The sequence below is a fragment of the Pelophylax lessonae genome (assembly GCF_965119305.1).
Source record: "Pelophylax lessonae genome assembly, chromosome: 5".
Taxonomy (NCBI): Eukaryota; Metazoa; Chordata; class Amphibia; order Anura; family Ranidae; genus Pelophylax; species Pelophylax lessonae.
Genome location: NC_138772.1, coordinates 171,761,675 through 171,776,807, shown reverse-complemented (window position 1 = coordinate 171,776,807; position 15,133 = coordinate 171,761,675). Strand labels below are relative to the sequence as shown.

General features: G+C 40.6%; 1 protein-coding gene across 1 annotated transcript in view; it reads right to left on the bottom strand.

Annotated features, from left to right (window-relative positions):
- LOC309556062 (collagen alpha-4(VI) chain-like) overlaps positions 1-14,640 on the bottom strand; it is a gene marked incomplete at its 5' end in the record, with an annotated part of 225,801 nt that extends 211,161 nt beyond the window's left edge. The window contains 3 exons of the mRNA XM_082258374.1: positions 10,072-10,659; positions 11,509-12,117; positions 14,565-14,640. Coding sequence (XP_082114500.1) covers positions 10,072-10,659; positions 11,509-12,117; positions 14,565-14,640 — 1,273 coding nt within the window. The remainder of the gene's footprint in view (positions 1-10,071; positions 10,660-11,508; positions 12,118-14,564) is intronic.
- Positions 14,641-15,133: the final 493 nt, after the last annotated feature.

Below are 15,133 nucleotides of genomic sequence, written 5' to 3'. Positions count from 1 at the left end.
AGCTTCATAGGTTGCCACTGGTGTCCTCTTCCACTCCTCCATGACAACATCATGGAGCTGGTGGATGTTAGAGACCTTGTAACATGACACCGGGGAGGGAAAATCGCTAATTGGGCCCAATATGGACACTTTCACTTAGGGGTGCACTCACTTTTGTTGCCAGCGGTTTAGTGTGGTTTGTCTGTGTGTTGAGTTATTTTGAGGGGACAGCAAAATTTACACTGTTATACAAGCTGTACACTCACTACTTTACATTGTAGCAAAGTGTAATTTCTTCAGTGTTGTCACATGAAAAGATATAATAAAATTTACAAAAATGTGAGGGGTGTACTCACTTTTGTAAGATACTGTATTTTTATCTGGACATCTTTTTATATGTGTTACCATAAAAAATGGTGATTTGTATGGAAATGAACAAATAAAGGTTCCGCCAGTTTTCTAGTATTTATTACCCTGGCTAGGGTTTATGATCTAAGCTGCAAACTAATTTATAGATATAAAACAAAGCAGAGGTAGGGTGCTACATATAAGATTAAAACATTTTTAGAGCTAACTGGGTGCGGAAAGGCAGTCGCCCAGCTGCAATGGCAATCATGAGGAAAGATAGTTCGCAACTCCTTGCTTGGTCTTTAGAATCTTCAAAATGTATTGATTCTCCATTAATGACACAGTAACAGATAGCAGATGTAAACGCGTTTCAGCTTTGTGGCCCTTGTTCACTACAAGCCCCACAAGGCTGAAAACGTGTTTACATCTGCTGTCTGTTACCGTGTCTTTCATGGAGAATCAATACATTTTGAAGATTTTAAAGCTCAAACAAGGAGTTGCAGACTATCTTTCCTTAATTTATGGATATATTTTTTTTAGGAGAACATGTGCTATTGTGTACCATCAACATGTGTAATATATTTTTGCATACGAATTTTGAATAGTTGCTCCTCTTTATTTGTTTTATTCAACATTGGTAAATGTTACATGCGCTACACATATTATGTTATTTAAAGAAATGTATTGCTAAGAAATATTTAGTCTCATATTTGTAGGTTGGTATGCTACTTCCTACTGAATATTCAACAAATGTAGCCAGGTGTGCCAAGTTTTTTTTAATTCTACCCCCTAAGCCATAATTTGTAGGGATCTTGCAACTTTTTTAAAATAGCTTTAATATTTCTGTGAGATCTAAAGGAAGCAGTTGGGTTGAATTCAGCCTATATGTTTTCGCAAATTCAGTATGGCTAAGCATAGATTGTTACTGTTTCTGTCAGACACAGTTAAGCATTCTCCAGCAGTCTCTGTCAGAGGGGTTAACAATGTGGGCTATAAATGTTTATTAATCTTGCCTATCAATAGGAGTTTGACTTGCCTGCCACATGGTCTTTTTTCCATGACTTTAACCCTAGGTGGGTGGTATGGGCTTAACTCTTGGGAGTTGAATACTGCAGAAGTTTTCCCTTCTGAGAGGCTATGGAAGATGCTAGGTGGCTGAAAATGAAATAATCAGCCCGGATGAAGCACCTTTGGCTGTCCTTCACTAGAGAGGAGGTGAGTGAAGGATGAGGGAGCAGTTTACAGAAGATCTTTCTCAGCTCTCTTGTTTTGGAGGCATATAATCAAGACACACTACAAACTGGATACCTAAAGAGCTGTAGTGTTAAGGGGTAGCTAGAGAGCATAACACATGAGAATAGGCAGTATGGTACATTTGTACAAAAGACTGGAGTCTGTGTTGAACAGAAAATTTTCAGGTATACCTTATTTCCATACCTTCCTTTCCCATTCTCTGTACAGTTCATTTTCAAAGAGACTGGCAAAGTTCCCTGCATGAGAAGATGCAAACAAAAAACACAAAAAAAGGGCGCACCGACCTAGCGCATTATCCTCAATGTAGGCTTTTTGTTATAACATAAAAATGGCTACTCATAAATAGAGATGTGCGAACATCGGCTGGGTAGGTTCGCGAACGTCAGCCGCAAATTTTCTCAAAAATCCGCGAACCGCAAGTTCACGGCGGGCCCCATTGACTTTAATGGGAGGCGAACTTTAAAAACCTTTAGGTCATATTCGCAGCCACAAAAGACATACTAGCTGTGCACAAATAGTCCCAGCACATGGACAATGTCATAACAGATGTATTGCAATTGAAAAATTTGCCATAAATATATATTTTTTTTATAGGAAAATTTTTTTTTTTTTTTTTTTCATAAATCAGCCAGAACTGACAGCAGCCGGTAAATACATGTCTAAAACATATAGGGACCATTCGCACATCTGTAAAATGGGTCCGCATCCATTCCACAATTTGGCAGAACCTTTACAGACCCATTGATTTTCAATTCCAGTCTGAAAAATTAGGCATTCACAGGATAAAGAAGTAAGTGTCGGCCATTCCAGGCCCCAAAAATTAGCCCACATGCGTTTACCTGACAGCTAAGAATGTAGTATTCTGTGGCTGAAGGTACATTAGGCATTCACAGGATACAGAAGTAAGTTTTGGCCAATATTGGCCCCAAAAATTAGCCCATATGGGTTTACCTGACAGCTAAGAACGTAGTATTCTGTGGCTGAAGGTACATTAGGCATTCACGGGATACAGAAGTAAGTGTTGGCCAGTATTGGCACCAAAAATTAGCCCATATGCGTTTACCTGACAGCTAAGAGCGTAGTATTCTGTGGCTGAAAGTACATTAGGCATTCACAGTATACAGAAGTAAGTGTCGGCCTGTATAGGCCCCAAAAATTAGCCCCCATGAGTTTACCTGACAGCTAAGAACGTAGTATTTGATGGCTAGAGGTACATTAGGCATTCACACAGGATACAGAAGTAAGTGTCGGCCTGTATAGGCCCCAAAATTTAGCCCACATGGGTTTAACTGACAGCTAAGAGCATAGTATTTGATGGCTAGAGGTACATTAGGCATTCACACAGGATACAGAAGTGTCGGCCTGTATAGCCCCAAAAATTAGCCCACATGGGTTTAACTGACAGCTAAGAACGTAGTATTTGATGGCTAGAGGTACATTAGGCATTCACACAGGATACAGAAGTAAGTGTCGGCCTGTATAGGAACCAAAAATTAGCCCACATGGGTTTAACTGACCGCTAAGAACATAGTATTTGATGGCTAGAGGTACATTAGGCATTCACACAGGATACAGAAGTAAGTGTCTGCCTGTATAGGCCCCAGAAATTAGCCCACATGGGTTTTAACTGACAGATAAGAACGTAGTATTTGATGGCTGGAGGTACATTAGGCATTCACAGTATACAGAAGTATGTGTCGGCGTGTAAAGGCCACAAAAATTAGCCCACATGGGTTTAACTGACAGCTAAGAACGTAGGTTTTGATGGCTAGAGGTACATTAGGCATTCACACAGGATACAGAAGTAAGTGTCGGCCTGTATAGGCCCCAAAAATTAGCCCACATGGGTTTAACTGACAGCTAAGAACGTAGTATTTGATGGCTGGAGGTACATTAGGCATTCACAGTATACAGAAGTATGTGTCGGCGTGTAAAGGCCATAAAAATTAGCCCACATGGGTTTAACTGACATCTAAGAACGTAGGATTTGATGGCTAGAGGTACATTAGGCATTCACACAGGATACAGAAGTAAGTGTCGGCCTGTATAGGCCCCAAAAATTAGCCCACATGGGTTTAACTGACAGCTAAGAACGTAGTATTTGATGGCTGGAGGTACATTAGGCATTCACACAGTATACAGAAGTAAGTGTCGGCCTGTATAGGCCCCAAAAATTAGCCCACATGGGTTTAACTGACAGCTAAGAACGTAGTATTTGATGGCTAGAGGTACATTACCCATTCACACAGGATACAGAAGTAAGTGTCGGACTGTATAGGCCCCAAATTTTAGCCATTCAATGGACATGAAATGCCTTTTATGCCGCTGTATCTAGCGAAGCCAAGGACCAGGAATTGCTGTGGGCGGATGGCGGTCTGGCGGATATTTGTGGCTTGGCATGAGGAATTTCAATGAAACATGGTCTCCTGGTCACATGTGTTGAATTCCTCAGGGATCCATGCCTCATTCATTTTTATAAATGTGAGGTAGTCTACACTGTCATGAGCTAGGCGAGTGCGCTTATCGGTCACGATCCACCCTGCTGCGCTGATCGTCCTTCAGGACAGGACACTGGACGGGGGGCAAGCCAACAGTTCCATTGCAAATTGTGCAAGCTCTAGCCAGAGGTCAAGCCTGCCCACCCAGTAGTCCAGGGGTTCATCACTCCTCAGAGCGTCCACATTGGCCGTTAACCAGATGTAGTTGGATACCTGTCGGACACCTTTTTTTACGCTCCAACATTTGGGCCACAGAGGCCTGCCTTTATCCAGAACAACGTGACGACGTCATCGTGGAAGGTGGAGTGGAGAACAAATGTGAGGAGAGAGGAGAAGGAGAAGAGGCTGGACGGTGAGAGCCTGGAGTGTGGCTTTGTGGGTTCTGACGGTGTTGCTCCCACTGGGCTCGTGATGGGATTTCAGGTGCCTTCTTAAGGCGGTTGTCCCTAGGTAAGTGTTGGGCTTACCGCGACTTATGCGTTGACTGCAGAGGCTGCAGATGGCAACACTGTTGTCAGCAACGGACACATTAACAAAAGCCCACACTGCGGAGCCATGTGCCGGTGTCCTGGGAGCGCCATATGTGACTGTACATGGTTGATGGCTCGCTCCTGATACATTTGCAGTCTGATTTGTACCTCTTGTGCAATGCAAGTTCTGCCTGCCTCTCCTCCCTATCTGCCGGTCCGCCAGTCCGCCAGTTCTACAAATAATTGGCCAGTAACTGTTGTCACTCTGTGTAGCACAGTTAACACAGCAAAAGAGGCCAAATTTTTGCAGGACTAAAATAAAATCTTAGAAAAGTATACTGTTAAATAACACCTCACTTCAATCTGTGGTATTGGGGGGGCCACAGGTTTATCACACCAGTTTTACAAATAATTGACCAGTAACTGTTGTAGTGTGTGTAGCACAGTTAACACAGCAAAAGAGGCCAAATTTCTGCAGGACTAAAATACAATCTTAGAAAATTATACTGTTAAATAACACCCCACTTCAATATGTGGTATTGGGGGGCCACTGGTCTATAACACCAGTTGTTCAAAAATTGGCCAGTGAGTTTGGCACTGTGTGTACCAGACTTAACTCAGCAAAAGAGGCAATATTGTTGCAGGACACAAATACACTTGTAAAAGTATACTCAGATAACACCCCACTTCAATATGTGGTATGGGGGGGGGGGGGCACTGGTCTATTACACCAGTTGTTCAAAAAATTGGCCAGTGAGTTTGGCACTGTGTGTGCCAGATTTAACTCTTTAAAAGAGGCTATATTGTTGCAGGGCACAAATACACTTGTAAAAGTATACTCAGATAACACCCCAATTCAATATGTGGTATTGGGGGTGGGCATTGGTCTATCACACCAGTTGTTCAAAAAAATTGGCCATGGAGTTTGGCACGGTGTGTATCAGAGTTAACCCAGCAAAAGAGGCAATATTGTTGCAGGACACAAATACACTTATGAAAGTATACTCAGATAACACCCCACTTCAATCTGTGGTATTGGGGGGCCACAGGTTTATTACAACAGTTCTACAAATAATTGGCCAGTAACTGTTGTCACTGTGTGTAGCACAGATAACACAGCAAGAGGCCAAATTTTTGCAGGACTAAAATACACTCTTAGAAAATTATACTGTTAAATAACACCCCACTTCAATATGTGGTATTGGGGAGGGCCACTGGTTTATCACACCAGTTGTTGAAAAAATTGGCCAGGGAGTTTGGCACTGTGTGTACCAGACTTAACTCAGCAAAAGAGGTAATATTGTTGCAGGACACAAATACACTTGTAAAAGTATACTCAGATAACACCACACTTCAATATGTGGTATTGGGGGGGTCATTGGTCTATCACACCAGTTATACATTATATTATAACTGGTGACGGACACCACGCTCGTCACGCCCCTTTTGACGCCGGCTCACTTTACTTCCACGGGACGCCGCAATTTTATGCTGTTTGCCTGTACATATCTACTATGATGTAAGTGGAACCTTTAATAAACCTGTTTGATTGTAAATGCTGGATTACGCTATGGTCTCCCTTTATCTTCCTTCCTATATGGTTGACACTTAATACCGGAGCTGTATATGAGCTTTACTGCATTGTGTTGTACCTTGGGATGTCAAGATTGGTTACAAGCGGTCCATATCCCTATGTGTGTGGAGGAAAGAGTCTATTCTGAGTGGTTTATTTCCATAGCCTTTGTGGCCTTTCCATTAAGTTGGGGGCCCATTTCCTCTGGTAAGCAGCCATCTCTCATTTACCTATCAAGATCCATTTTTGAGATTCATGACTCCTATGGACTTTCTTTTTTTTTGTTTTTTTTTGGTCTTGTTTTTCTTCACTGCACCCATGACCAATGTGATATATTTATTATTTTAGTTGTTATTAGCGCTACACTATTTTGATACACATATAATACATTATAAGTGCTTTTGTCACTGTTTGTAGTATTGCTGCAGCAACGCTCAGCCACCACACCTGTCACAATGCTGCACAGTGCACAATAATACTACTAATCCACTATAATATGCTTTCTACAAAGTATATTATACTGTGGATTAGCCCCCCCCCCCCCTATATAGTGCACTGAACAGCAATACCAAAAAAATTGCAGCCCTTTAAATGACTTTTGTTGACATTATCAGAGCGATTTGTGTGACTGCTGCCGATCTCTAAGTGCCCCTAAAGCACAGACTGGATACCTGTCCCTAACCTGAAAAGAGACTGGACCTATACCAAAAATTGTAGCCCTTTAAATGACTTTTGTGGACATTAATAGAGCGATTTGTGTGACTGCTGCCGATCTTTAACTGCCCCTATAGCACCGACTGGATATCGGCCCCTAACCTGAAAAGATACTAGTAGACCTATACCGAAATACCAGCCCTGAAAAGGACTTTTGTGGATCTTAACAGAGCTATTTGTGTCTGGCAATCTCTCCCTCATGAGCACAGGCAACCTCTCTCTACGCTGACAAAATGCGGAATGTTAAATGGCCGACAGCTCAGGTCTATTTATAAGGTAGGGGGCATGTCCATGTGCTGAAATCTTTTAATTGGCTGTCCCGTTCCACCTGACGGCTGTGTCATGGGTCAAAGTTCTCCCCAATGTAAACTAATATGGCCGCCGTGAACAACGCCATGTGTTCGCAAATTTGGCGGGTAGCAAACAAGCTAAATTTGCCGCGAAGCGACCGCCGGGCGAACTGCAAGGCCATCTCTACTCACATATGCAGGTGAAAATCAATCACATCGGACTCAGAAACTTGAGTATCAGAAGTAGTCCATACAAATGTCCACTGTCTTATTAGGATGATGACTGACGCATTTCGAGACACATGCCTCTTCCTCAGAGCAATCTCAAAACGTGTATATTATACTGTGGATTAGCCCCCCCCCCCCCCCCCCCATATAGTGCACTGCACAGCAATACCAAAAAAATTGCAGCCCTTTAAATGACTTTTGTTGACATTATCAGAGCGATTTGTGTGACTGCTGCCGATCTCTAAGTGCCCCTAAAGCACAGACTGGATACCTGTCCCTAACCTGAAAAGAGACTGGACCTATACCAAAAATTGCAGTCCTTTAAATGACTTTTGTGGACATTAATAGAGCGATTTGTGTGACTGCTGCCGATCTCTAACTGCCCCTAAAGCACAGACTGGATACCTGTCCCTAACCTGAAAAGAGACTGGACCTATACAAAATATATAGCAAAATTTGCCGCGAACCGACCGCCGGGCGAACTGCAAGGCCATCTCTACTCACATATGCAGGTGAAAATCAATCACATCGGACTCAGAAACTTGAGTATCAGAAGTAGTCCATACAAATGTCCACTGTCTTATTAGGATGATGACTGATGCGTTTCGAGGCACATGCCTCTTCCTCAGAGCAACCTCGAAACGTGTCAGACGTCATCCTAATAAGATAATGGACATTTGTATGGACTACTTCTGATGCTCAAGTTTTTGAGTCCGATGTGATTGATTTTCACCTGCGTTTATGAGTAGCCATTTTTATGTTATAACAATAATTCCTACATTGAGGATAATACGCTACGTCGGTGCGCCCTTTTTTTGTGTTTTTTGTTTTCAGTACTGTTGGATAGGGATGATCGAAAGGTTCGGGTCGACCATCGGTTCGACCCGAACATTGGCTGTTCGAGGTTCGGCCGAATTCCGAACTTTTTGCTGAAAAAGTTCGGAATTCGGCAACCAGAACCGACCAAAGTGCAATGGTACAGGAAATGGGCTTTAAAAGCCCGTGATTGGACCAGAACCTTCAGTAAAAGCCAATTGAGGGGGCAGGAGAATGCTAGGAATGTGATTGGAGTGACTAGGGGGTCCATAGGGGGGTCTATAGGCCAATCATTAGTGAGTATATAAGATAGCCCCCGCCAAATTCCTAGCATTGTTATACAGGGACATGGAAGAGAGTGGAAGCAGTTCTGTTACTTCTGCTACAAAGTGTCATTTAGCAATTTTTAGTGTGAGGAAAGGGATATCTAGTGTAGTTAGGGTGCTAGTTAGTTAGTTAGTTAGCTTTAATAATTTAGTTTCTGTAGGGAAAGTGTTAAGTGTAAGGGGACCGTAGTATAGTGTAGGGTTAACTGACTACACACTTATATGTATTTTTACACATACACATATATAGGTGTGATAGGAGCGGACATATTGGTGTTCATTATTTCATTAGCGCAAGCATAGTGTTCTGCTACTTTCACACCTACATATGTGTATGTGTATATATACAGACATGGGTGTATGTATATATACCCCTACACAGAAGTTCAGATGTTTTGCCTGCCTCCAAAGACGCCCAAAAAATGCCCAAAAAAATGCCTGCGCCAAAAAAAAATGCCCAGGTGTGTTCTTGCAGACGTTTTTATTGGGCATTTTTTTGGGGTCTTTGGAGGCAGGCAAAACATCTGAACTTCTGTATAGGGTTATATATACACACACACACTTATATGTATTTACACACATACACATTTAGGTGTTATAGGAGAGAAGCTATATTGGTGTTAATTAGCGCAAGCATAGATTTCTGCTATTTTCACACCTATATATGTGTATGTGTATATATACAGACATGGGTGTATGTATATATACCCCTACACAGAAGTTCAGATGTTTTGCCTGCCTCCAAAGTCCCCAAAAAAATGCCCAAAAAACGCTTGCTACTAAACCGGCAAGGTGTGAAAATAGCGGAGCCATATCCCTGTTCTATAAGTGACCTAATACAAATGATCTTTTTTTTATGGTTCTGGACATGCTACAGAGCTGAAACTTCACAGGTACACTTTTTACACCCCCCAGACACTAAATCCAAAGAATTTTTTTTTTTTTTCAATAATTGGCTCTCTATCAAAAATGACAATTTTTAAGAACTTTTTTTGTGTGATTAATAGTCCCTGGGGCATGACCCAGAACCCTAGGCACTTTTTAGGGGCATTTTTGGGTTTTAGGGCTTCAAAATGGTGTTTTTTGATTACCGAAGTTCGGGTCCCATTGATTTCAATGGGGTTCTGAAATCCGGGCCGAACTTTCGGGAAGTTCGGATGTTCTGGCCGAACCGAACTTTTGAAAAGTTCGATCATCCCTACTGTTGGACTGCCCCAGTTCTTTAGGGCAGCAAGACCGTAGCCATCCGAGACGCTATTTATAAAGTCCCGTGGGAAGAGCAGTCGGGGAAGCCTTGTTTTCTGAGCGCAGGAGAAAGGTGGTTCATTCACTATATTTTGTTATGAGTAGATGCAACCCTGAGATGGATGCTTCTGGAACTTTACAGTATGTAGGACGCTCACAATTTAACCTGTACTACTATCTGTTGGTCATTTTGTAGTGTTTTCCATGGTAAAAAGCATTACACGTGAAAAGTATACTGACCTTCCTAAAGGAAAATTACATGAATACATTTGAAAAATATTACAACAAAATGTTCCTGACCACATGTCAGATAGTAGAAAATTTTCTCACCTTGAATTTTTGTGGCAATGTTGGAACATACATTATTCAGGAGTCTTGTAATTACATTTTCTACAGTATCAAAACTCTCTTGAGGGTAAATAAACTTCCTACTTGGCCTGCTAGCCACATCCTGCAACTCAGCAATGTCTTTAATATTATGACCAGTAACATAAACAGATATGCCTCTGGATTTTAATTTTCTAGCTGGCTGTTTCACCTCATCAGCTGATTTGCCATTAGTAACTACAACAAGAATTTGAGCAATTTTGTCTGTGGCTCTGCTGCCTGATGATTCATTAAAGAACCTGTTATTGACTATTTCTAGAGCTCTTCCAGTGTAGGCAGTGCCCCTTATATATGATAAGCTTTGTATTTTCTCCAAAATTTCACTTTTCGTGGAATAATCATTAAGTAAAAAGATTGTATTAGTCTCATCACTGTACTGGGCAAGGCCAATGCGAACTTTGTTGATGCCGACATCGAGACTGGATACAAATCCATAAAGGAATTTTTTCACTTTTTGGAAAGCCAAATCCCCAGCTTGTGTTGAACTCTCTACAAGGAAAACAATATCTGCCTGATTGGCACCTCTGCAACCTAAAAAAAAAAAAAAAAGGATAATTTATTAATAACATAAAATTGAACAATATTACTAGTTATACTGAAAATGCAGTAGGGATTGATTTCAGAGTTAAAGCTGAACTCTCTGCACATTTATTTATTTATATGGCTTTTTAACCTCAAAGATGTAGTAGATCCCCTTTTGTGCACCCCATGTATTTGCAAAATCAGATTTAAAAAGTAAAAGTAACAGTGGCATCATCACTGTGCTGCACAGGGTTTGTGCAAAGACCAATAGTCCACTTGCTACTGGCTGCCCACAGAAAACTACAGAAAATGAATACAGTAGCAAACCCTCTGTACAAAGAGGGAGAGAGCAGCAACTGGCCATTTTTACGGGCAATGTAGGATGCTGAATTACTGCACTGATCTGGGGAAAATATAACTATATTGAGGTATAGTTTGAGGTATGTTTATTATGCATAAAGATTTTTTTAGAATACACTAATGCAGACAGTGCAACCTGGCTGCCATATGTTCAGTTGTGGCAGCATTACCTTGAGGCACTTCCGGTATAATAAAAACAATAAGGACCATTAAAATGTTCATGCTTTGCGTGATCCCCAAGGTATTTGTATATTTCTATTCTACTCTGCTAGTTCGAGTTTCTATTTCACTTTACTAAAGTGATAGGATATGGTACAAATGGAAGCAATGCTTTATTTCCCCAGATGTTCCAGTTTCTGCAATTTCCTTACAGATGTTTATAATCATGGAGTATAGACGAGTATAATGTAAGTTCAATGCATTCTGTGTCTAGAATTTCAATCTGCAGGCTTAAGATTGAGATGAAGAGAAAGATGACAGGTCTGAATAATAATTTACCTTTGGCAATCTGACTAATCTGCCTGCTGACTTCTTCTACCGTGGTGCACAGAACCTGAATCATGTTTTGGGAAATGCCCTGCAAGGCTGTGAAGTCAGCCACATTGTAAACATATTTCTCATCTGGATCGCTGGCTATTTCATTAAGCTCTGTCAAGAGGGCATCCTTTATACCAATAGCATATAAAGTGATGCCTGCCTCCTTTACTTTCTTGGATTGCTCCGTAATATCATCTTGAGATTGTCCATCAGTTATAACAACGGCTATTTGAGGTACTCCATCGAGAGCTCTTCCGCCGGCACTTTCTGTGAAGTGATTATCCAACATAAACTGAAGACTTTCTCCAGTTTTTGTGCCCCCGCCTTTGTAATTCAAGTTCTGTACATACTGTAATATGTCATCTTTCTTATCGTAAGAGTTTAAATAAAATTCTGTACGAGGCTCATCGCTGTATTGGATGAGGCCAATTCTGATCTTATCTTGACCAACATCAAAGCCATTTATCAAGGTGTACAAAAAGTTTTGCATGATTTTAAAGTTGTCTATTCCAATGCTCCAGGATCCATCCACAAGGAATACAAGGTCAGCAATGTTGGCTTCCTCACATACTGAAAAAAAAAAAATAACAAAAGTTATTTCTGCTTACGATGTTATAACTCTCACACTTCTTTAAATGCTAATGAGTGTGTGTGTGGGAAATAAACAAAGTACTGGCTTCATTCATAAGGTTTTTTAAAAGAGTGTATCATGTATACTTTGCGTGGGAAGAAAACGCAGTAAAAATAAATAAAAAACATGCATTACAGTAAATGAACAAACTTGTGCATTCAAAGTAATTGTACGGTTATCAGAAGCACAGCTGAATTGTATGTACACAGCTGTTTAGCCTTTGTTTGCCTTTCAGAGATACTACAGGAAGTTCTATCCTAGTTCCACATTTAATTTAACTGGACCACAAAAAAGGGTCATGGAGTCCAACACTATTGATTTTGGTTCACGGCTTTCAGCTAGAAATGAGATTTAGAATTGCAACTACAAGGGGCTTGAGGCAAGTCTCGAAGATTCAAAATTAGTGGTCCGGGTAAATTCATGCGCAGATTTGCCCAGTTGAACTTTTTCTTAAACCATAATGCACTGCATGACTTTTGAACTATGGCCAGCAGACTTAAAAGGGACAATGGGGGGGGGGGTAAATAAGCAATAAAAGGCAAGGCATAGAGTAGCCAAAGTGTCAGTGAATTGAAAGCTGTTGTTGGGAAACCATAAGGAAAACTGCATAGCAAGAGATTAGTGTAAGTTAGGCTGGCCGAGCATGGATCCAAACTGTCAAGGACCGGCCAAATTTTGATCCATGTATAGGCAAGGTGGTAGGATAGAAATCGATTTACTGGGAACAAGAACAACCTCAGCCAACAACTGGCCAATTTCTGTCTGCCAGCTAAAGTGGGCTTATCACCGTTTGATGGAAAAAAACATGTGTTGCTGCTAAATCTACCTGTAATAAAAAAGGAGGGTGTTGCTGTATGTAAACCAGCTAAATTGCAAAAGAAGAAAATAAATTCCACAGTCAAATTTGCACTGCCAGTGTATGCTGTCGCTGAATGTGTCCATGAAAATCGTACTGTCCCATAATACCATGCACAGTTTTAAGACATCCTCAAAACATGTTACTTAAAATACTTGTGTATTTTCAAGGTTGCTCTCAAAGCTGCATGATAAGACCCTCTCCCTGCTGTACAGTATTTTTTCAAAACTTTTTTTACTTGTCTCCCATGGAAGTGTCCAGTTTGCTATGCCTTTTTGATAGTAGTTTGCTCATTGTTAGAATTAACAATAAGATCCCCCCCTTAGATTTAAAAGGGATTTGCCTCTATGTTCAGGACGACCAAATTTCAAACCACTGGTGAACTGAACCTGGGCAGATTCACCCATCACAACTACTGGCACTGAAAACATTTTTCTTGGCTGTCAGTTATTTTATACAATCAGTCTAAGCATCACCTGTGGGTGTCACCCAGGATGGTCTGCATGTAAATGCCATTTGCTAGGAATTTGGAGTGACATCCACCCATCAAGGCATTTTGATATTTGCAAAACTCCTCCCAGGGGTTAGGCCACTGCTTTGATCAAGATTGAGGGCTCTTGAAAGGAGTACTGAGGCAGGGTGCTGTGATGTTTATGGGAAGATATGTACAGCACCCTGCAAACCCCTCCCATCATCAATAATCTGCAAGCATTACATAGAGAAGCACAAGTACCCAGTGATGGCATCACTGGGTCTAAATCGATTAAGTTTAAAAAACAGAATAATCTATTATAAAATGTCATGTTGATAAGGGTTTTCCCTTGTAGATTGTAGATTATGTAGAGCTGGATATTCTGAAAAAATGCCTAAGGCATTCCAGGGGAATTGAAGATTTAAATGGCATAATAGATTTAGGCTGGGTTCACATTTATGTGAATTGGGCAATTCCCATGACAGGAAATTGTGACCGGCTCTCAATGGAGTTGGTTCACACATCTCTGTGGCTGCTGCGGAATAGATTGCAAAGGGGTCCTGTGCATCTTTGGCTCAGTTTCGGGTCCGAATTCAGGCAAAAAGTCATGCCCGATTCATCCTTGAAACAGAGAACAGGGATGCACTGGACCCCTGCTGTGACCTGTACTCGCATTATGTGAACCCAGCCTTAACAAATTATTCTAACATATAGAACATATACATAATGTATGCAGACTTAAATATACCCAAAGCCAAACAGTTTTAATGTATTGAAATAAAGTAGGGAATTGTTAAAATCTGTACAATTTTCACTTCTATCACACCTCAGTGGGTTGATTTTCTTTTACTTGCCATTAGAAGTCTTCCCCTCTTTTGCTGTTCTGGTGACAACTCAAACTCACCACGAAAAAGGTAAATTGAGGTATATCTAATGGCATGGAATAGGACAGATGGGCAACCTTGTGAACAGTTTAAACATGTCTACTTGACTAGAGGTACTGATCAGGATATAAAGCAATGTATACAATGTTTGTTAAATGAACGACAATTGCATACCTGTTTTCTGTGTGTTTGTTACTTGAACTGTAAATTCGAAGAGCAAGAAGAATAAAAGTGATCTCCAGTGTCCCATTTTTTTTCTATAATATCTGTAATGTAAACAAAAAATATTATGAATAAAAACATTATATATATATATATATATATACCGTATTTTCCGGCGTATAAGACGACTGGGAGTATAAGACGACCCCCCTAATTTTCATCTACCGGTAATACTTATACTTAGGTTACCTTGGAGATATTATACTCAGCGTATAAGACGACCCCCCATTTGTGGGGGATTTTTTTGAGGTTCAAAAGTAGTCTTATACAGGTTCAAAAGTAGTCTTATACGCCAGAAAATACAGTATATATATATATATATATATACGGTATGTATATATATATATATATATATATATATATATATATATATAAAGAATATACATTTAAAAACATATATATTACAAACCCATTGGGAAAAGGCCATATCTCCACTATGTATAACACACTAAATTTACGTAACATAGAGACTAAATTTAAATATATGACAGACTGGGAGTCAGAACTGCAAGAGATCCTCT